A 22,774-nucleotide genomic window follows, 5' to 3' on the forward strand; every position below is an offset into this window, starting at 1 on the left:
ATTAATGACCTAGTAACTGATAAAACTATTGTTTTAAAAAAACGTGAAATATTATGTGATAATCAGATCGATAACATAAACTATTTAAATCTGCTAGTATATGTGATAAAAATATATTACAATTGTCTTTGACAGTGTTGACGTTCAGTTGTTCGTGGTGACAACCGCATGCATTCATACATCTCTTACACTTCTCAAGATCTCTTTTCGGCTTTGGAAACGATATAAATTAAATGTCACCAACTAATCTTTCCGGATATCGATTGTCCGAGTTACATAGTCCCCATCGACACCGTTTAACCATTTTTTATCGTTTTTTAAAGAGGAAAACAAAAGAAACTCGTTGGAATAAAAGTGAACCTAAACATGTAGCTTGTCTAGGAAATGGCGGACAGGTCGTTGCTAACGAGTGCGCCCGATTAATCGATCGCTGATTGGTGGATCAATTCTAGTGGGCGGAGCGATCATAGATAAGGCGTCATGTCAATTGTGTTTGCTCAGTTCTGAGTTAGATTATATCACCTTAAATTATTATATACTTTCAAGAGATGTCCGATTAATATAATCTGTTAGATCTCCCTAGCGTCGATTTTTTCTTCTAAAATTAAACTAGGAAACTTACCACAAATAATCGTAATTTTTTATTTCAATTGTATTTGTTATCATAAAAAAGCTTATTATTAATAGTATTATTGTTAGTAGTAGTAGAAGTAGTAATAATAATAATAATACTAATAATACTACTACTAGTAAAAATAATGATAATAATAATAATACATTGTGTAATAATAATAATAATAATAATAATAATAATAATACTAATAATAATAATAATAATAATAATAATAATAATAATAATAATAATAATAATAAGCATAATTATAATAATAATAATAATAATTATTATTATTATTATAATAATAATTCTTATATGTATAATTATAATAATACTTATATAATAAAATAAAAAAAATATTATTATTATTATAATAATTATGGTTTATGGTTTATTTATTTATTCGCATAATCAGCATTACATGCTTTTGGCAAAATAAATCATGTGATAAATTTATATACACAGTGAGATGAAGTTTGGCTATACAGAGAGTTATTGTATGCAATATTGTTTATTATTAGTATTATTATATCACACAAATAGGAAAGTAAATCGTAGCATACAAATAATGTCGAAAGATAAATAAATATAATTTTAAAAACACACACACACACAAAACAGGAAAATGTAGCAAAAAAACACACAATGTTTATGATGGGAAGGAATTTAGACAACTAAGAAGCAACAGAAGGATTAATGATATCTTTTTGTTTTAACATTGCAAAATATATAAATTTCGATACTTTACGGAAACGTTTTACAGACTTTGTTGACATAATTGTTTCGAAATATTTCAATGTGTTAAATGACAGCCTTATGTTGTACTTTAACCTTAACTCTCTATAATTTGGACAAATACAAAGAAAATGAAATTCCGATTCAATCATATCAGATGTACACACTTTGCACTTACGATCATTAATGTCAATATTATTAAATCTTCCTCTTTCTATTTCTAAATGATGTGAACACAATCGGAATCTACTCATTGCAATTCTATGCTTTTCATTATCTATACAATTCAAGTAGGATTCAAAACATCACGGACTCTTTGTTTTAGCATACAAGTATAATCGATTTCGTGATACGGGTGCAACCATAAATTACTATAACCAAGATCATCAAGTGTAGTTTGAACAGCATTTGGCCAGCACAAATTCTATCAATATTCATGCATGCATCGTTAATAGTTAATGTTTTAAAAACTCTATTTATCAAAGTATTCTGTGATATCATTTTTTTTAACCAATAGTTTAGGGCTCGTTCTTTGCAAATGAAAGTCAATGGGAAGCGACCAAGTTCACCAAGTTACAGGCAGCATTAGAAATAATAATAATATTATACTATATACTTATATAATATTAATAAAATAATAATAATATTATTATTATTATTATTATTATTATTATTTATTATTATTATTATTAATTATTATTATTATAATCATTATTATGATTAGTATTATTAGTTTATTATGATTATTATAGGGATTATTATATAATAAAATAATAAGAATAATAATTTATTTTTGTTATTATTATTATTATTATTATTATTATTATTATTTTTATTATTATTATTATTATTATTATAATAATAATAATAATAATTATTATTATTATTATTATAAATATATTTTATTTATTTTTATTAATATTACAATTACTATTACTATTAGATATTCGGGACTTTTGTCCACGAAATTTATAGAATTAAGTTCAACTTAGTTCTTGATTAGGATTAAAGGCATCTTAAATTGTACTTTCAATATAGTTATACGATCTGTTTAGATCTTCCTAGTGGTCGATTATTTCTTCAAACATTATACAAGGTAGATGAACTTGAATAATAATAACGTAATTTTAAATTTCATTTTTTGTAAATGTTAAGTTCTTTTGCAGAGAATCCAACTATGAAGAGCGATGTTTCCAGTTTAGCATTATTGACAAGAACACAGGTATGGAGTTTTTTTATAGCTAAAACCGACCTTTATGTTTGCTAACATGTAATTTACTTTCATTCCATATATTCAAAGCGAACTATTTTCTGGTTCTCTTCCAGATCCATGCGCCAGCTCCGGTGACATTATTCATGGTTACTGTCAGAACCATGGCATTTGCTTCACAACCGGTCGGACTGATTACCAATGCTTTTGCAACGGTGAAGGCTATACGGGCAAAAACTGCTCAAAGGGTATATCAGCAGCATGCACTTCGTTTCACATAAATATGCACACAGACGTTTACTTGTTTCATTATTAAAGTGATTTTTGTACTTGTGTAGTGTTACTTTTTAAAATGTCGTGTAACGGTACTATATAAGAAATCATGCATTTAGGCTGTTTGTGTGAGAGTTGATTTTGTAGACTAAGATGATTTACATTACATAACCGTGTGTGTTAATAATTTATGTTGAAGGTCCGTGCGTACCAGAAGACAATAAATGTAGCACAAATGGCTACTGTATCACAGATGATCATGTCATTACATGTATGTGTAAAAACGGGTTTACTGGAGACACTTGCGATACAGGTAATCGACATAAGGCGAATGCTTATAAAATCTTTTTATACAAATGTACAGATAAATAATACCTATATATCATACCTCTGTTAACTGTTTAATCATTGCAGATATCGGCGGTACTTTTGCGCCTTCGATTACTGATGGGGTAAGTAAAGCCATCGAAAAAAGGAAATATTTTGAGCGTTGTATTTGTAAACGTTGTTAACGTTTTACACGAATAAATATCAATACTGCAGACCAAATAACGCAGTAAGAAAAATTAAGAAGTGTGTGATATCAAGTATACGTGAATTTCGAGAAATTATGACCGTTCTGAAGATAAAATGTTGTACGTTAAGTTATTTGGTCATAATCCAATAAAGAATTTAGGTAAACAATTTTTAACAGTTTGAGCAGTTAAATCTTGTCTTTTATGTTTAATTTGTATCCTATGGCTTCATGTTATTCCTGTTTAGATTTTTTTGTTTTCGTTACTGTTAATGTTCGTTATAGTTGCCGAGTTTTTAACAATCATTTATTGATTATTATTTAGGCAAGATTCATAAATACCGGAAAACCAAAGGAAGTGAACTGCAACAGGAAATTTTTATGTGGTACATATGCGAGTGTGGGTGGCAGCTTCAAAGCCGGAGAGAGGTTTGTAATCACCAAAATGCATGAGTGAAAAAATAATTTTTATTTTAGTTGAAACTATGATTGTCTTCTTACAAAATGTTTTTCTTCGGGTTAATATAATTTATCGTTTACTTTATATTGTTATATTTGATGATTTAGAAATAGTTAAACGCTGCATAAGTCTTCATTACTATTATGTTTGCAAAGGCAAACATTAATATATATTATCAATAATTATAAAATTGTATTATCCTGTTTTAATTGTAAATTATAGACACTAATGCGGTAGTGTTATCGATATCAGTATCGGGCATATTTTTCAGACCAGTTGTGAACGTTGGATACGTGAGCCCTGAGCTTGAAATAAAAGACTTCAAGACTATCAGTCAAAACTCGTCTACAACTCTTTTCCAAACATTTGTTACATTTATGCCAAAAGAAGAGGGAACGTTTGACTTGTGTCTGCAGACCTTGAATAATGCACGGTAAGTAGGATTTAACAATAATACTAAAACTTGAAATACAAATAATAGTAGATGATCATGATGATGCTGATTATGATTATGGAGGAGAAGAAGAATTAAAATAAAAAAATAAGAATAAGACGAATACGAATAATAATACGAATAAGATGATGAAGAAGAAGAAGAAGAAGAAGAAGAAGATGATGATGATAATGATGCCGACGACGACGACGAAGAAGAAGAAGACGACGACGACGACGGCGACGAAGGCGACGACGACGATGATGATGATGATGATGATGATGATGATGATGATGATGATGATGATGATGATGATGATGATGATGATGATGATGATGATGATGATGATCGATCATCATCATCATCATCATCATCATCATCATCATCATCATCATCATCATCATCATCATCATCATCATCATCATCATCATCATCATCATAATGATGCTCTAACCATAGTCATTATGATTTTCTGATATATAATCATAATAAACTTTGTTAACACACATTTTTGTGTAAAATTGTAGTGTCAACAAAGACGAAACATGCTTTGTAGTTCGCGTAACGGAAGGTAATAAGTTAACCAATAGTTAAAACACAATATACCACGCATAAAACTATTTAAATGGTATTCATTTAGTTTCGTAGAAGTAATTCAGAAATTATTAAAGCTTATGTTTGATGTGTACGTGAGAGAAACGTGGTACCTCTCATCGCTTTCGTTTACAAATAACATGAGCTGTATTCTGGGTATATACTCGTCATACCAATTGTGTATGTTCGCATTGCAGGCACAGATACTGTTTACGGCTTACTGATAAGTAATCAGTAATTACATTAACTGTATACAATACTTTTACAATATAAATATATTCGATCTCACGCGTTATATAAAGTCTATAAAAATCATCGACATGTTCTGTGTCTTCACTATAGAAAGCAATCGGCATGTAAGAATTTGATTAAATTTGGTATGTGTTATAGGAAAATCCCCACTTTGTGTACCCGAGTTTACAACCTGATTCGATAGTTGAATGTAAATTTGGAACGGAATGCCACGTGATGTATACCGTTACGCCTGGGAACGGCCACTCTCAGGAATGGCGAGTATCTTTTCACTATTTTCACGAGTGACATGCATTTATACACTTAGTGTTATGGCTTTTTTTACAAATAAACCTTAATTTTGATATTAAAACAAATGAGTTTGTTTGTTTGTGTTATACTTGTTATACTTTTATTCACAGCATAGACTTCAAGGTTGGAATACCAGAAACCGAGAAGAGTCATGTGTTTACCACGTGTCGCTCTTGTGTCGATGGTAACGTGTCAAACCATGAGTGTACCATTGATATCGCTATTCGACCGGTCAGTGACCCTCGAGTGTGTTTGTCTCTTCAGATAGCCACGTATGTGAAGGATTTAAATATATATAATATTGTTTTGAATACTGATATACTAAAAGATAATTGTCTTTATTGAAGTAATTATTGGAAGTTAGTTATGATGCACAGGAATACTATTTGCATTAGAATTGTGGTTCCCAAGCAAAGCGACATACAAATCGGTAAATTCTCATATCAGAGAATCAACACATTTAATTAAATTAAAAGAAACATCATCTTGAAAATAGCAAGACCAATCTTTTTAACAATGCAATCATAAACAAATATTGTGAAACATTTTGATTATGTTATAGATCCGGCTTGAAAGGCGAAGAGAGATGTTTCAGCGTATCTACTATCCCAGCATTGGATGGTAATATCTCTGTGTATTGAAGGAAAATAATTTAATCACCATTTATTTCTTTACTGACAATCATACCTTATTAACGGACATTAATTGTTCCATGTGTTTTGTTATTTAATTATCTACACTACGTGTCTTTGTAAATTCATAAAAACAGTGTTCTCATCATATAGCATGTGTATTAGTTTGATCTGACAGTGTATTTCGTGTTGTTCGCACGTTATATGTTGTTATTTAAATCTACACTCCGGCCTTGCATTAAAACGATGCAAAGAGACATCTGTGAGCTGCTGGAAACCGCTTTACGACCTTCTTGCCCATAAAGAGGTCCTTGTCAGATATGACCGTTTCGCAATACATGGTTGAAGCGGATTCTTGAGTTGTGTTATGTTTATCGTATAAACCATAAATTAAACTGTTCAATAGCTGTTATACCTGTTAGCTTTAGGTGACCTTTTTTCAAAAATGTTAAGGTACAATAATTGATAAACAGTATATCTTAGTAAATTTCTTTTTTTATGTTCAAAAGCAGGCAAGAAAGGCTGTCAGTTACTCGAATGCCAGAACAACGGTTTCTGTGATGGGCATGATCCAACTCACCCAACGTGCTTCTGCAGACCTGGATTTTCTGGAAGAAATTGTGAAACAGGTTCGCTTATTTGTTTATGTATTTGTTTTTATTTTATTTTTTATTGTTACTTCAATTAAAAAAGAATTATATCGTGCATAAAGATCCATTGTATACATTTTGCAGATTTGAAAATTCCAAACGGTGGATGTCAAAACGTAAGTTTAAAATAAAGGTCTATTGGATATCGAAACGTTAGTCCAAAGTATAGGATTATTAAAATATCAATATTATATGTCAAAGCTTTAGTCTAAAGTAGAGATCAATTTTAAATCTATATATATATATGATGTCGAAACGTTTGATTTAAATAAAGGGAAATAGTAAATAATAAAGAAACGTCTTTCCTATATCAAAGATGTCCTGTCAATTTGTGAACTTCCTTTTATTTCAGACGTTTATGACAGTACCTGTTACAACCGAGATCGAGTGTTCATTTGAGAACTGCACTTATCCATTTCAAGCATGTCGAGATAGCTCGTGAGTGGCAAATAATACAATCAGTTTCCCACTGCAGTTTGTTTTGATGATCCAGGAATTTGGCGCGTATTATATCCCTATCAAAATAAGTTTTTTTGCATCGAATTTAAGCTATCATTCAAGGATATTTGATGACATGCGATCTCTATTATTTAATCTATTTGATCAACCAGGGTAGCAATAAAATCTGGATTTTTATCCCCACAACTTGATGTTTACATCCCTTTTGCGACCGGCTCATCGCCCATTACATGCGAGTGTAAAACAGTCACTACAAGCATAGTATCGTCTTCTACGGGAAGATTCAGTTTCTGTCTTCAATTGACAGACGAAAATGGGTAAATACACACATACACTTTATTTGTTTTTGTTTGGATCTAAATATACATTCAGTATTGCGTGTAAAAAAGATGTAATTTATATAATTTTAATAGTTATTTGCATCCCTCCTTCAAAGGGAATTATTTTCACTTGTTATGTTCGCTTTATATTTTTCTATTGATATGAAAAACCTTTTCCCATAACATTCACTTAGATGTATTAAATGTGAAAAAATAAATATATAATTATCGTTTCCTTTAAGTATGGTATTCTTGGTTTGTATAAAAATTTCAATATTCTGAATATTTAATAATAATTTCAGTCATGATTTTCAGGTTTGTTCATGATGAAATTTGCCCGATTGTGGTAGTAAAAGGTACCTATAATCACTAAAGTATTTTATTATTAATATTGTATTGAATTAACTTTCAACCGAATGACATTATTCTAAACATTACTTTTTAGTAAAAGACAACACAATTTGTGAACGGTTAGGCACATACATTGCTATTGTGTGTTCTCTTATTTTACAGGAGCATATGCTAAAAATGAAGTTGATAAGGTAACTAGCTCGATGCCAAACACTTTTCGTCTTTCAATTGTACATATAAAAATTGATGATTGTTCGTTACACTCAAAATTGTGTACAAGGGCACAAACCATATATTTACAATAAGCCATCTTAGTAACGAAATAACCAAAATTAACGATATAAACCGTGCCAAAAAACAGCATATACCTTTAAATGTTTAAACAAAAACTGGCTGCATAAATGAATTTAAAATAACAAATAATAATATTATTATTTATAATCATTACAATATAATTATAATAATCCTTCTTATCATTATTTATTATTATTATTTACATCATAATTATTATTTAGTGTTTTCACCTCTTGAAAAATGTCTTAGCTGTATTACCTTTGGACATTTTTTGTAATGGCAGTGTGTAATGCGTAACTACGTCATACTTATATCACACGCTGTGGCTCCGTTCGTTTGTTTGTAGGATAAACCCTTCTTTATAACACCAACATTGCCCACCGGATCATCGGTTTTGTGCGAGGTCTCTTCCGCTTGTCAGCTGACAGTCTATTACACTGATGGAGCAAAATTTGGTTCATCACAAGTATGGTGAGTTCTCTTGAAAATAAACGTATGTATTAAAGAAGCTTTTTCATAGCTTTCTTTTGATCTATTTGATCTTATTTATGATGTGACTATAATTTATTCGAAACTGATTAAGCACAACACTCTCACGTCTATATCGTCTAAAATAGCCCGAGTCTCAAGCAATCAAGTTTAAATCTGCTGGACGGACTTCATATTTTCCCGCCCATCCACATGACAAGGGACTGCAAGAATGAGATAACGTATCAACCACAGGAAAATATAACAGCAGGACAGACCCGTCAACTCTGTCTTAGTGTTTCCGTTCCTGGGTAAAGGGTCACTCGCAATCTTAAGGATAAGTCTGTAACATACCAATTTAAAATCGTCACGTTGTCTGAAAATCAAAGGGAGTCGCAATTCAATTACGAAATTGATTTAAATAGTTGTGTACGTATTTTGGATTGTAAATTGGTCATAAGTTAAATTCAGATCTGTATGCATAATACGTGTTTAGCATCCCTTGTCGATACGATGATTTATAAGAACAAAACCGTGTCCGTACACACACTACGTATTTAGTCTCAATTGTCTTTACTATGTTTTATACGAATAAAACCGTTGTTTTGGCTCTGTGTACGTTAAGATGCATGGCTAATAAGTTGTTATATAAAATAATGTAAAATGTAGTCCAAAAGATGTATACATCTATATTTGATACATAAATCTAAGGGTTACGATGAACTTGAGAACTTGATTGATAATATTTATTTTATTCATCAATTTACTTTAGCAAACAAGGAGAAGAAAGATGTTTAAGATTTAAATTCGTTAAGAACATCACAGAGGAAGGTATGTTGAGATGAACTAGTACGTTATCTTTCGTTTTTTGTGAGAACCATTGTATGTGTATTTATTTTGGCTTTTTTCATCTCATTCGTCAAGATGCTCAAATGAGTCGCATTCTAAGAAAAATGGGCTTAATGCATATGCGTAAAGTGTCGTCCCAGATTTGCCAGTGCAGTCTGCCATGGCTAATCAGGGTCGACACTTTCCGCCTTAATTGGATTTTCGCTAAGAAGAGACTTCATTCAAACGAAAAATGTCATAAAAGCGGAAAGTGTCGTCCCTGATTAGCCTGTGCGGACTGCACATGCTAATTTGGGACGACACTTTACGCACATGCATTATGCCCAGTTTTCTCAGAACGCAACTCAAATATTGACTTCGAACTTGATTGAATGGGCTCATATATTGTTGAACGGAATAAAGACTTGAACGTACAAATAAAGACGAAACACACACACACACACATTTATTCGCATTTATTTCAGTAAAACATCCATGCAAAGGAGTGACATGTTTTGGGCATGCAGTTTGCATCGCAGATCAACACATGAAAACTGGCACTTGTGTCTGTCCGAAAGGATTTATTGGTGAAAATTGCACGACAGGTAAGGTACTTGCATATATGAGATAAGGTTATACACTATTTACATTTAAAACAGTTACATTTAAAAATCCTCATCCAGTTTCGACATGCACGTTAACATTTCAAAACTCTTAATTGCACATGGTATAACATTAAATGTTAAAAGTCACTACGTAGCTTTCAGTTTTGGAAATACATATTGACACACACGTAATTATAATAATAAAAAAACTCAAATCAAACACTGAAGTCGATGATAAATTGTTGAATTGATACATAACTTTACCTTTGCATTTTCTTGGAGCATGCTTTAATAATAAAATGGCAACGATATACACTGAACAAAACAAAAACACGTTCAAATACAAATTATATTTTAGACAGCAGATGTAACTTTGACAATGACACCAACTGCATCTGGCACAATGTCCATGTCGGCGACAATTTTGACTGGACACTTCATCAAGGAGAGACACCCTCGAAAAACACAGGCCCAACATATGACCATACTACAGGAACTCACCAAGGTGTGTTACCCTTTAAAAAAAAGTAAACATACATCTGGAAAATATATATTGTTTAAAATTGGTATCCTCGATATTGTGTCATTAAAGTTACTGTGTTGATCAAGCTATACATTCGAAGTATATTTATGTATGTGTGTGTTGCGCGTGTTTGTGTGTTGGCAAACGCTTTTTTTGTTTTGGACTGTTTTGCAAATGGTCGCAAGCCCGAAATAAAAAAAAACATTCAGAGAATAGGTTTTCTCTTCTAGTGATGAAGCAAAAGATTCATGTTGTTCATATTCTCATACGCATCTTTTAACGAGTAAACACTATACAGAATCGTGTACAAATGTAAATGTCAATATTTAAATGCAACTGTTCACGTTTTTTTTCAAGGCAAATACTATTATATAGAAACAAGCGCCCCAAGACAGTCTAATGAAACTGCTTGGTTACAAAGTGAATACCTTTCATCTTCTAACGGAGAGACACAATGCTTGGAATTCTGGTATTATATGTTTGGTACTAGTATTGGTTATTTGAACGTACGATTGTCAGAAAACGCAACCATGCCTGGATATAATATCTGGTCCATGGAAGGAAATCAAGGCCCAAAATGGAAATTTGCACAAGTAACAGTGACAACGGATGGTCTCCATCGGGTAGGCACTTAATTAGTTGATATTAACAGCACATGTGCAATTATGATTGTTTTCTCAATAATGTATTACCAATGTTTTATGTTGTTTCGTAAACAATATTGCCTATAATCATGAACAAATGTAGAACCAACACGGATACTTACTTCCAATGATGACCCTAAATAGGTTTCGGGCAAACAAACATACATATTTCTTCTACAAGCATTTTACATCAATTAAGGTAACATGGTATTCGGTCTTTAAATCTTGTCATGTTTTATTAAATTTATCAAACACTATTATTATTAACCGTTATACCATGCAGATTTATAATTTTAGATAATATTTGAAGGAACAGTAGGAAATGGTTATGAGGGTGACATTGCTCTTGATGATATCTCGTTTAAACAAGGCAATTGCTCTATTGCACCCATGATTACATCGGTGGCTCCTGGCATTGTGACATCAACCGTTCCGACTTCGACAATGCAAGTTCTTATTGGAAAAGGTACATTTCGTTTAAAAAAATGAAATCCTACAAGCCGACGATAAAATAAATGCATTAATTGACTGTAAAATGCATAATTTCATGGATTTACAATATTGAATATAGCTTTACTAAACCATAAAATCCTGTCAGTTACGAAAGACGACAACATGTGTTAAAATCATTTAATATAATGTCATTATTTGAAATAAAGGAAGAGGTTTGTTTTCTCTTCAAAGGATATTGAGCCATCAAAAATGGAATGTGTGATATTATGTCGTGTATCTTTGTGTGTTACACAGGTTGCTATGGCGACCCATGCGTTCGAGGCGTGTGCTATGTTCACTTAGACGAATACTTTTGTCTTTGTCCATCTGGGTTCAATGGAATAAACTGTGAAATAGGTATGCATGTAAACGTTTTAAAATCTGCATTAACACTTACTAAAAGTTTCTAATGAATATTAAGTTTGTCCGTTCTTCAGTTGTAAGTTATTTCATGAATATATATATTAAAGTTAGCGTACAATTTAGTTAAATTGTAAATTGTTTTGTCATGCAGATACAGACGAATGTAGATCATCCCCTTGCAAGAATGGGGCACCGTGTGAAGACGGTGTTGATAAGTTTATTTGCCACTGCCCTGATGGATATACTGGGCATTTATGTGATAGATGTAAGAAACTGCTTGTTTTTATTAATACAGTTCTAATAAGATGACATTTCTGTGTTCACTTATCAAATTGTAGTGGACCCGCTAAAACCACAAATTATTCATTTGACATTAAGTCACACATTGTTGCTGCATGAGTTCGCATTCAACTTATGTGACGTTATCCAATACGAGCAATCTTGTCATGTATTTTTGCATAATATTTCAGATATGGATCCTTGTAGCTCAAATCCATGTGTGAGAGGGAAGTGTTTTTCTCACCTACAACTGCACATATGCATTTGTCCACAGGGCTATTCTGGACAGTTTTGCGAGAGACGTAGGTTTCAATATAGTTCAACGCCAAATTAGTGTCTTTACGACCCTTATATTGTTGTATATATTATTTCGGACAATATAATTATAGTTTTTCAATTTAATAATGCTATTTATGTCTTTGAAGCTTCAAAACGCATAACGCATTTAACATATTTGGTTTGATTTGCTAGATGTGTAAGATCCTAATAAATCTTTTTCATTATCTAAATGCTGCATCGATTTCGCCGAAATATACACACAAGTGAATATGCATATGGGCACTTTGTTTACATATCGATGTATAATAATTTAAGATGTCGACCATTGTGCTAACCATCCGTGTGAAAATAATGGCCGCTGCAGGAATGTCAATTCTTCGTACACATGCGAGTGTCCATTCGGATTTTCAGGACAGGATTGTTCTAAAGGTAGGGTATCCGTCAATGCTTCACATACATTGGTGTGTGACGATATTTCGGATTTTAATTCATCCTCAAGGGCTTAATATTCTTAATATTTTAAAAACGATCTTATCGCTTTTGTCCGATAACTTTTAATAGATACGGGCTTAATAAGCCATTTGATCTTAAACATGTAAGAAAAAGAAACACACTCAAAGTAACAAAGTTTATATATATATGTGTAAAGGTGCTTTTAAACATTAACGTCAACGCGTTTAGATAATGCCCCTTTACGATCTTTTTTATGCAATTCACCTCAACAGAACATGGAACAAAATGCTTCGCGTGTAATGGCAGTAAACTGGATTCTATTTGCAACACCGTTAATACGTGCAACTCAGACGAGGTAAATTAGAAGTAGATTAGAAGTAGACAACATCTATGCAACAACACATCAATAAAACTGTTTTGTTTGTGCATCGCTTAGAAAACAAAAAAACTTGTTTAATTTTATATTCATGTTATTTTTTTTTCACATGTTTTTCTTGAAGCAAAAAGATTTAATTGTCAACATGTTGTAATTTCAATCTAATACCAACATATACATATGACCGAGTAATGTTATACTAAATCAATTTACATTCTTTGCATGGTATCCACAATGCGTGTACCTAAGTAAAATTATATAACGATCAAGATGATCGTCGATACCGACTCGTCTACTCATATTTTACTCACATAACTGTGTCTGTGTTTCGTATAAACGAAGCTGCCTACACTATTAGGTATTTTCGAGCAGAGAAAATGTCTTTCCATTGAACACTCGACGGCGTCGACCACAGTTTTTCCCTTCTTTTTAATGTATGTGTTTTTCTTGTGTAGTCGTTTGCATTGAAGACGGTTTCTTTCGTGCTAATGAACTTCAAGTTGCACTTTATGTGTACTAGATATTTAAAATAATATGAAGACATTTTTACTTTCTGACCAACTATGCAAGACGACGGAAGCCGGTAATAATAATACCACACATTCTTACAGTCATCACTTCATGCTCATGCGAGCTGATACACAAAAGCGCCGCACGCCTTTTCAAACTTTGAACCAAAATAAAACACATGTGAATGAAATATACGTGGATTGTTTTTACCGTGATTTGTTTCAGTCCTGCTATGTGGACACATTTCTTGACGGCGATGGATCAGTTAGATATCATGCAGGATGCAGACCAAGTTCGGTGTGTATCATTTCTGCTAAAATATATACAACGTTCTACGTTAAGTGTTGATGTAAAACCTTTTTTTTTTTTAAATCGAATCCAATCATGCGCCTATTAGAAACGTATCAAATCTGAATAAATAATTATTACTCTGTACATTCAATTTTGATTCGTTCAATCCTGGTTGTATTGAAAACGGGAAAAGTTAAACGCTCACGACACGTGACTTAGTTCATTCATCTACTCAATAGTATTTTTTTTTTTACAGAACTGTATGCCATCAACAGGAGATAATTGCACTTATTGTTGCGATACTGATTACTGCAACGATAATGGGTGTGGACTGACAGGTACGTGCCCATTATTACGAGAACATTAATACCATTGCCTTGAGCAAGTATACATAAGAATGTACTGTTTTATGCCCGACTGTACGTAGAAACGTTTAGCCATTCTAAATGCATCGGTAAAATCCTCAACATATGTTCCACACATTGAAATGACCCTGTAGGCTTAGTTTGATTAAAAAGATGAACATATGCCAAAATTAGGTGCAATTCGACTTGAATCACTATCAATGAAGGATATGAATTTGGGAATTTCATTCACTCTTAAATATAATAATTCTCCAATAAAATTACGTGATGGCCAAATTGTGTACCACACGATTATATTTTCCAAATAATGGAATATGCTAAACTAAAACAATTGCACTGTAAGGAAGATAACAGTGTGTAGGTAGGGTAGCTTCTCACAAAGTGCTTTACGGATTCAAAATCACAAAACCTTTCTTCCACGAATTTAAGTGACGCCAAATCGCAAGTTGTTTTAGTAAGGGCATTTTGTTTAAAGAAAATATGTATATATTGCATATAGGTAGGTTAAACATTTAAGAAAAGGGCTTGATACTAACTTGCATGTTTTCCATATGTAAAAAAACCCATAGGCAAATGTAAGTAATAATAATTAATTATTTAAGAAAAAAGTATGTGTCTTCTCAGCTGAGAAAATGTATATATACGCTTTAAGACAGATTAAACTTTTTCTAAATTTTATTAAACTTCATAATGTATAAGCCTTGTAAAATGAACAACTTAATATGTTTTTCATTTATGGATTTGTGTTGGACATTATGTGTCATGGTTAAAGTCACGTATTATATTATTAAAGAAACGTCAGAAAACGTGTTCTGCTCAACTTTCAAGACCAAATTGATTTAGTGTAATGACACTAAAGATAAACATTACTTAAATCAATGCTTCGCATGGGTTGAATGTGGCTATAGCTATATGAAATTAAGTCCAATGAAAGTAAGTTAACTGTCACTTAAACTAAATGTGTACAAAAATTCCAATTCATATCGAATTAAGCCAATGGCAAGGAATATGTGTATTTCGCAATTAGGAAAACATTATTTGTCATAAATAAACTACATTATTTGGCCTCCCATTGGCTAGTGAATCATTAATTTCACACAATCAATGCAGAAAAACTACCAAGAACAAGAAATGTTTCGAACGTTTTCTTCCCACTGCTCTTTCTTATAATCTAATGACATAAAAATGTATAACGAACCCTTGGATTTGTTCTTTAAGTTTATATCATATAATCACATTATTACAAAGTTCGCTTAGTGTAATTTATGTGTGACCTTATGTATACCTGACGATTTTTAAATAATTTGATTTCAGGCTACCATCCTGCAAGTCAGCGTGGGCCGATATGTTTTGACTGCGATGATATGACTGACATGGCTTTTTGCAAGCAGATCACGCAATGTGCTCCCGACGAGGTAATAGTTTCTATATGGGAATCGGTGAAAATTATTTTTTCTTCTTATTTACATGAAGTATATATATCAACAGACCATAGTCGGCGGTTCTATGTTTTGTTATTCCTGGTGAAGTGGCATGAACCGTTTTGTCTGTTAGTTCCGAAATACATTCACATTTATTGCAAGTTGCATTAATGAATAGCTTCGTTAAAAACAACACAAAATCTCTATGCGTGTTATGCCATAATGTTCGTTCAAAGTTCGTATAGAAAATTAATTTGATTGGTTAACACAAAGTATGCTTAAGGTTATAGCAGATCTTTCATAAATGCAGAAGAATACAATGTTCCGTCATATTATAAGGTTATTCTTAAAAGTACGTATATCAAACACTTATCAAAATGTATTAGTGGCACTTTCTTGTTTGACTTTTACAAAAAACTTATTTTCACAGATACACGTGGAATCATCATACACGTTTTCACTGTTTTATTTTGTGTTATAATCTCTGAAAATATGCCAATTGTTTTACTTGCTACAGATGTGTACAGTGTATGGAAGTCCGTCAATGAACTACGACAGCAAATGTATTTCCAAGAACAATCAGGTTTGTCTTAGATTTAACCAAGTGCGGAACATGTATTTGTTGACGTTAGTTTACCCTTCATGTTATCTTATTTTTGTACGTAAACAACGTCGCAATACATATGTTATATATACATGATTTTTGTGTTTCTTCTTTCAGTGCGATGCCCAAGGTGGTAACGGGTTTTGTCAGTTTTGCTGCTTCCACGACATGTGTAATCAAAATTGCACTAAGCACTAAAATGGACTTGCTATATATACACACTCTTATCTTGATAATGTATTTGGAGTTTTTTTTAATACTTTATAACAACACTTGTCGTTGTAAAATGCTGGAATTTTATGTTATGTAATTTGTGTATATTCGAAACAAATTATTGTTGTGCATTTAAACATATATGATACTTTATATAGGATGTTATTTATTTTTTAATAATGAATATTTTTGTTCTGGTGCCTTTGTTTTACGTTAACATACGAACACAGCTTATATAACTGATTTTGATGTTTTGTTATAGTTTTTATCTTTCAATTGTTTCCAAATGGTTCCTGAAGTATGTTAAATGTCTTAAAGTCGTTGAATGCATATTGATACATTTATTAATCGGAATGAAACGTTCTGACGTGTTAATATTATCTTCTATAAATAAAATTAGTCTAGATCGTTACTTTGTTATATGTGAACACATATTTAAAATCCATCTCAAACGAAAATAGTTCAATCCATACTGAAATAGCATCAGTTCTTACGATGGGATACATCTATTTTACTTCCTCGATTTACTCCACAGATGTTATAGACTTTCGCGTTTATCACAAAATTGTCATACTTCAGTCGATTTAGTTTAGTTTTTTGTAATAACATCGAACAGGGTTTGCAACACTGATATTTATTTAACATGTTATTGGACTTAGCCTTGCGACAACATTCGTTCTAAGTATAGTAATGTGACTTGACTTAGACTTACGACAACATTCGTTCTAAGTATAGTAATGTGACTTGACTTAGACTTACGACAACATTCGTTCTAAGTATAGTAATGTGACTTGACTTTGACTTAGGACAACATTCGTTCTAAGTATAGTAATGTGACTTGACTTAGACTTACGACAACATTCGTTCTAAGTATAGTAATGTGACTTGACTTAGACTAACGACAGCATTCGTTCTAAGTATAGTAATGTGACTTGACTTAGACTTGCGACAACATTCGTTCTAAGTATAGTAATGTGACTTGACTTAGACTTGCGACAACATTCGTTCTAAGTATAGTAATGTGACTTGACTTAGACTTACGACAACATTCGTTCTAAGTATAGTAATGTGACTTGACTTAGACTTGCGACAACATTCGTTCTAAGTATAGTAATGTGACTTGACTTAGACTTGCGACAACATTCGTTCTAAGTATAGTAATGTGACTTGACTTAGACTTACGACAACATTCGTTCTAAGTATAGTAATGTGACTTGACTTAGACTAACGACAGCATTCGTTCTAAGTATAGTAATGTGACTTGACTAAGACTTGCGACAACATTCGTTCTAAGTATAGTAATGTGACTTGACTTAGACTTGCGACAACATTCGTTCTAAGTATAGTAATGTGACTTGACTTATTCTTACGGCAACATTCATTCTAAGTATAGTAATGTGACTTGTTAGTAGTTTTATTTGATCGTTCGTCAAAAAGTTGTAACTCTGTTACTCTTGTATCTTCAATGCAATTGAGTAATTAAATAGTAATTAAATTGAATGCGTTTTAATTCCCTTTTATTATTGTTTAATTTGAGTTACAATGCTATGACGTTAAATTTTATTTACACTTAAATGTATTATGAATATTGCTGGGCCAAGTGTGAGGTTGAGCGCTCTATAACCAGGTTTAAACCCCCAATGCTTTGCATTGACCGTTCCAAGGCGGTGACCCCAGCTTTATTCATATTTTGTGTTTATGTTGGTTTGTATTGTGCTGTATTGTGCTGTTTTGTACTGTTTGGACAATCGGTCACTCGCCTTAAATAAAGGACCAACTAATTGTTTTTAATGAAAATTCAATACTGCTCCAGAAGCTGGAGTTTCACTTCTTTATATTGTGTAAAAATATTCTAGCATGTGGTGTAACGTAATACTAGAACATCCACGCAAAAAGCCAGAAAGGTTCTTTCATAAGCATAAACTAGCTGTTCACAAAAAGGCGGCTATGTATTGTTAACAAAACATAGGCACTTTAACGCAACACTCAAAACTTATTTTTTCTATCGATGGATTTCTTCTTAATTTCAAATACAAACACATAACTCATAGATTTATATTACCTTAAATGTGCATTGCATTTGACCACAGTTTGATGAGCAATATTTGATTTTACAATGAAATTCAAAAATAAAATCACAAAATGACATAATCTTTAACTATTAACTTTCAGTATAAATACCTTGACTTAATCCCAATCGAACATGCTTTAAACAAGGGTTGCTGAATATAACTTATGTCAACGTATTTTTCTTATGACAGTCTATCATATAACTGCAATCCAGAACACACGATATCCAGTCGAGGAATGGTTAATCTGTTCCCGAATATGATTCCAATCGAGTGCAGATTCAGAAGTAAATTAAATACATTATCAACAGTTTATGAAAAAAGATGATCGTTAAATCCTCGATTTCCTTAGGAAACCTGGGCGTAAATAAAAAATATGTTTAGTCATGTGTAAAACGATATAAAAGTGACTCCTCGTTTTTGCAACCCTTTCCAAAGATTGATTTGACAGTACACACGATAGTAACACTTGTAATGAAATACAAAATTGAAACAGCTGTGAACCAATCAACTTCAGTTAAGTCATTGTTGACCGTATGTAACGAATAGGCATGCATTCAACCAAATACGATGAAAAGTGTAATGCAGGCATCTACATTCTTTTAAGTGTGTAAAGTTTGTTATAAAAATTGGCAAAACGAAGACGTAACAAGTTGAAATGAACAACTTCATTCTATTTTTATTTTATACTATCAAAGTTACCGCAAATCTTTGATATTCAAGTATATACATGTATGTTTTTATTGCAGAATATTCCGTTACTAAAGCGTTGTTCAACAAACAAGAATATGTATGTGTTACACATGTAAACATAAAAATTTTGAGCATTTAGATAGGCAGCATATTCTGTTAGTTACCAATATATCGACCATATTTAGGCGAATTTTAACGTCTTCAGCACACAATGTTGTCACATAAGGGATCAACATGTGTAGGTAACGTGTACGTAGATGCTTTCGCTGAAATTTAATACACTTTACAGTCTTTTAATTTCTCATGCATTTATCTTCTCACCAAAGAACTGTTTTTTCTTAAAATGCTTACCAGCCCAATCATGATCGCCTTGTATAAAAAAACATGAAATAAAATCACGTAAGCGTATGTATTGTAGCGAGTATACACATATGTTTTTCTCCCTATAATGTTTATTCTTACAATGCAATTTAGTGATCATTATTGAAAAATATGAGTGTATTCGTATGTTCGAAGATAGGCGGCACCGTTTCCGAAATTTCATACGGATTTTATTTTGTCCGGATGTCCTATTCGTCCAACAAATGTTCGTGTTTTGGCGAAACTCAAACTGTATGATTTCTAGAGCAGCGACCATTTAACGTATTCATCAACATGCGGTTGATAATATTTAAACGTTTCCCGTTTTCAGATATAATTTATTTCAGATTTACCCGAAAAGTCAAATTGTCAATTATGAAAAATGTTTGTTATTTAACAGAAGTTCGGATTTGCACTTGTAAACATTATCGCAGTTAAAACAATGAAATTGCATGGTTTTTTGCGTGTAAAGGGCTCATCAGCAGTTTGTTTTGGATAATGTTTTGCTTGCGTATTGATATAACTATAAGGTTAGTTGTTATTTTGCTCAACAAAGATCAACGATTCTATGTTAAGATAAGATATTCGCAAGGCAAATGTAATCCTATATTGTAGCACAAACACTATAATTATGCTGTTAAATCCGTTTAATAAAGTTCATTAATTATCATGCTTGTATAATAAAGACATGTGTTGAAAAAATAAAAATGAAACAAAATATTATAGTCAATAAAGATGTTTGAATAAAGACTGCAGTAAACATCAAATACATAAAGATCGAATTAAGTATTTAAATTCTCTGCCATGACCGTTCAAGAAATAATTCTAGAAGTCTTACTGTGGCCGTGCCTGTCGACGCGCCAAAGTAGGCGGGACCTTATGCGACGGGAACAACCTTGACGGCGGTCGAGACATCGGAAGTGGTTTCTTGTAAACCACATCAATGGTGTCAGAGTCACCATTTCCTTTGATCATCTTGATCGCGAGATAGAAAATCACGCCTACCACCATCGCTCCAGCCATTCCAACGGCCCCCACACCAGCAGCCTTGTGCAAGGAATCGCTTGGTGACACAGGTTTCCTCTTAATGATCTCCACAAGGGGTTTGTTGTCCTTGTCTATCGTACATACGCAGCTCACGAGGCCCGCCATGACTTGTTTCTTCTGTATGGGTTATCGAGTTACACGATATAATTTTTAATTCGTAACGTAGATTAACAAGCAATGGCGTGTTCATCTGTTGTCAACTGAAGATCGAAAAAATAATCTAATCGTTCGGTGCATATATCGGCAGTTACATAACAGCAATATATATATATATATATATATATATATATATATATATTGATAGAAAGCTCAATCTCATGAACACCGTGTCCAATGTTAAAATGTAATTGAAGCGATTGATTCTATTCAATATATGTACATGCAGTTGTATATGATTTATGGTCAAACATGTATTTACCGCTCGTGTTCCCGCTGAAAAATGAATATATAACTTCATTAATTGAAAAACACATATCACATTGCACTCAAAAAAGTCAGTGACAAAAGAAATATATATTTTAGACGAGCCTTTCATAATAGTACTTCTCATTATTAAACATAAGCATGTCAAATGATTATCGGAAGACAAAATTTATACTAGAAACACAGAGAATAATTAATTTCATTTCGAACATATATCTAAACGAAAACACGCCGAAAAGTGTATTAAAAAATGGTAAAATATGTCTCGTGTGTATAATGCATGCGATTGCTGGTGGTGCCTCGGGACTTAATCCGCAATGATATGTACAATCACAATCACACTCAAGGTTAATATAGCATTTGGGGATTTAATAATTCCAATGAAACACAATATACTCACCCTCCGTCTCGTAAGCACACTTCGTATTGCCCGGAACTGAAATAGTAACACGGAATGTCTGCGAAATACATATAAATAGATAGTTAAACAAATAGATAAACTATATTTACAAAATGTACACAAACATGTATGACATCATTAATCAGTTACAATGTACATTTTGTATAACGAAAACAACAAAGAATACGTGTTTAAAATCCGATGCAGCTATTAACGATTGCTAAATACTGACCAGATTTGGAGACCATTGTGTTCATGCAGACTACGTTCCTGAAATAATTGACATCAGACGATAATCCAAATTAAATAAATAAGCACCATGAACACTGTATGAGTGAAGCGTTAAATAATATTTAGCAAATGGGTTTGCGTGTGATTCTTGCTTTATGCGTGATTTAAAAATAGTGAATCAACTCGGCTCACATCATTTAGTAGTCATCAATTTTATCAAATCACAAAACGACAATCTGTTCAGGTTATGTAAATTGCGTCCTTTTTCATATCACAGGAACCCATCTCACACATGAAATTTATGCAACGTTGTTTCGCATTGATATTCAAGTACACAAATCATGGACGCTCCTACCAGCAGGTGTATTTGAATTGCTTGAAATGCTGCCTAGTCGTTAAACATTAAACCATATTTAAAATAGATAAAGTTGGATAGCAATACAATGTACATTTCCATTTCGGCCCTCATTTACGTTTCACAAGTAAGGCTTAAAGTGATAGTATGGGCATCTTACAGTTTATAGGTGTCTATCGCAACCGTTGTTTATTTTTGGAGGTTTCGCTTCATTTACACTTATATTTGTTAATGCAGCATCAACAAACTAAAACAATATCCCGAAAAGAGAAAAATAATGCACTTGAATATCAACCGTACTTTCGTTTTGACAACTGACGACATAAATGATTCGATTTACGGTGTGAATCTAAATCTTGTTTTAGTACAGATTCTTTCATACGACACAAAGACACAAT

The 22,774-nt window shown here is 32.3% G+C and overlaps 2 protein-coding genes across 2 annotated transcripts in view; both read left to right on the forward strand.

The window, feature by feature from the left end:
• LOC127871230 (uncharacterized) overlaps window positions 1-8,867 on the forward strand; it is a 33,111-nt gene extending 24,244 nt beyond the window's left edge. The window contains exons 26-44 of the mRNA XM_052413972.1: window positions 2,518-2,573; window positions 2,678-2,809; window positions 3,034-3,147; window positions 3,249-3,286; window positions 3,674-3,777; window positions 4,080-4,241; window positions 4,769-4,812; window positions 5,033-5,057; window positions 5,225-5,344; window positions 5,489-5,650; window positions 5,941-5,999; window positions 6,520-6,639; window positions 6,745-6,776; window positions 7,013-7,098; window positions 7,272-7,436; window positions 7,755-7,795; window positions 7,953-7,981; window positions 8,431-8,555; window positions 8,702-8,867. Coding sequence (XP_052269932.1) covers window positions 2,518-2,573; window positions 2,678-2,809; window positions 3,034-3,147; window positions 3,249-3,286; window positions 3,674-3,777; window positions 4,080-4,241; window positions 4,769-4,812; window positions 5,033-5,057; window positions 5,225-5,344; window positions 5,489-5,650; window positions 5,941-5,999; window positions 6,520-6,639; window positions 6,745-6,776; window positions 7,013-7,098; window positions 7,272-7,436; window positions 7,755-7,795; window positions 7,953-7,981; window positions 8,431-8,555; window positions 8,702-8,867 — 1,780 coding nt within the window. The remainder of the gene's footprint in view (window positions 1-2,517; window positions 2,574-2,677; window positions 2,810-3,033; window positions 3,148-3,248; window positions 3,287-3,673; window positions 3,778-4,079; window positions 4,242-4,768; window positions 4,813-5,032; window positions 5,058-5,224; window positions 5,345-5,488; window positions 5,651-5,940; window positions 6,000-6,519; window positions 6,640-6,744; window positions 6,777-7,012; window positions 7,099-7,271; window positions 7,437-7,754; window positions 7,796-7,952; window positions 7,982-8,430; window positions 8,556-8,701) is intronic.
• Window positions 8,868-8,958: 91 nt separating this feature from the next.
• The window catches only part of LOC127871235 (MAM and LDL-receptor class A domain-containing protein 1-like), a 37,928-nt gene continuing 24,112 nt past the window's right edge, over window positions 8,959-22,774 (forward strand). Inside the window, exons 1-16 of the mRNA XM_052413982.1 lie at window positions 8,959-8,981; window positions 9,325-9,383; window positions 9,866-9,985; window positions 10,344-10,490; window positions 10,866-11,131; window positions 11,450-11,618; window positions 11,900-12,001; window positions 12,159-12,272; window positions 12,478-12,588; window positions 12,881-12,994; window positions 13,291-13,373; window positions 14,130-14,201; window positions 14,452-14,533; window positions 15,875-15,975; window positions 16,499-16,564; window positions 16,703-16,781. Of these exons, the coding sequence (XP_052269942.1) occupies window positions 9,928-9,985; window positions 10,344-10,490; window positions 10,866-11,131; window positions 11,450-11,618; window positions 11,900-12,001; window positions 12,159-12,272; window positions 12,478-12,588; window positions 12,881-12,994; window positions 13,291-13,373; window positions 14,130-14,201; window positions 14,452-14,533; window positions 15,875-15,975; window positions 16,499-16,564; window positions 16,703-16,781 (1,564 nt within the window). The 5' untranslated portion in view covers window positions 8,959-8,981; window positions 9,325-9,383; window positions 9,866-9,927. The remainder of the gene's footprint in view (window positions 8,982-9,324; window positions 9,384-9,865; window positions 9,986-10,343; window positions 10,491-10,865; window positions 11,132-11,449; window positions 11,619-11,899; window positions 12,002-12,158; window positions 12,273-12,477; window positions 12,589-12,880; window positions 12,995-13,290; window positions 13,374-14,129; window positions 14,202-14,451; window positions 14,534-15,874; window positions 15,976-16,498; window positions 16,565-16,702; window positions 16,782-22,774) is intronic.

Source organism: Dreissena polymorpha, chromosome 3, assembly GCF_020536995.1.
Source record: "Dreissena polymorpha isolate Duluth1 chromosome 3, UMN_Dpol_1.0, whole genome shotgun sequence".
In the NCBI taxonomy this organism is placed as follows: domain Eukaryota; kingdom Metazoa; phylum Mollusca; class Bivalvia; order Myida; family Dreissenidae; genus Dreissena; species Dreissena polymorpha.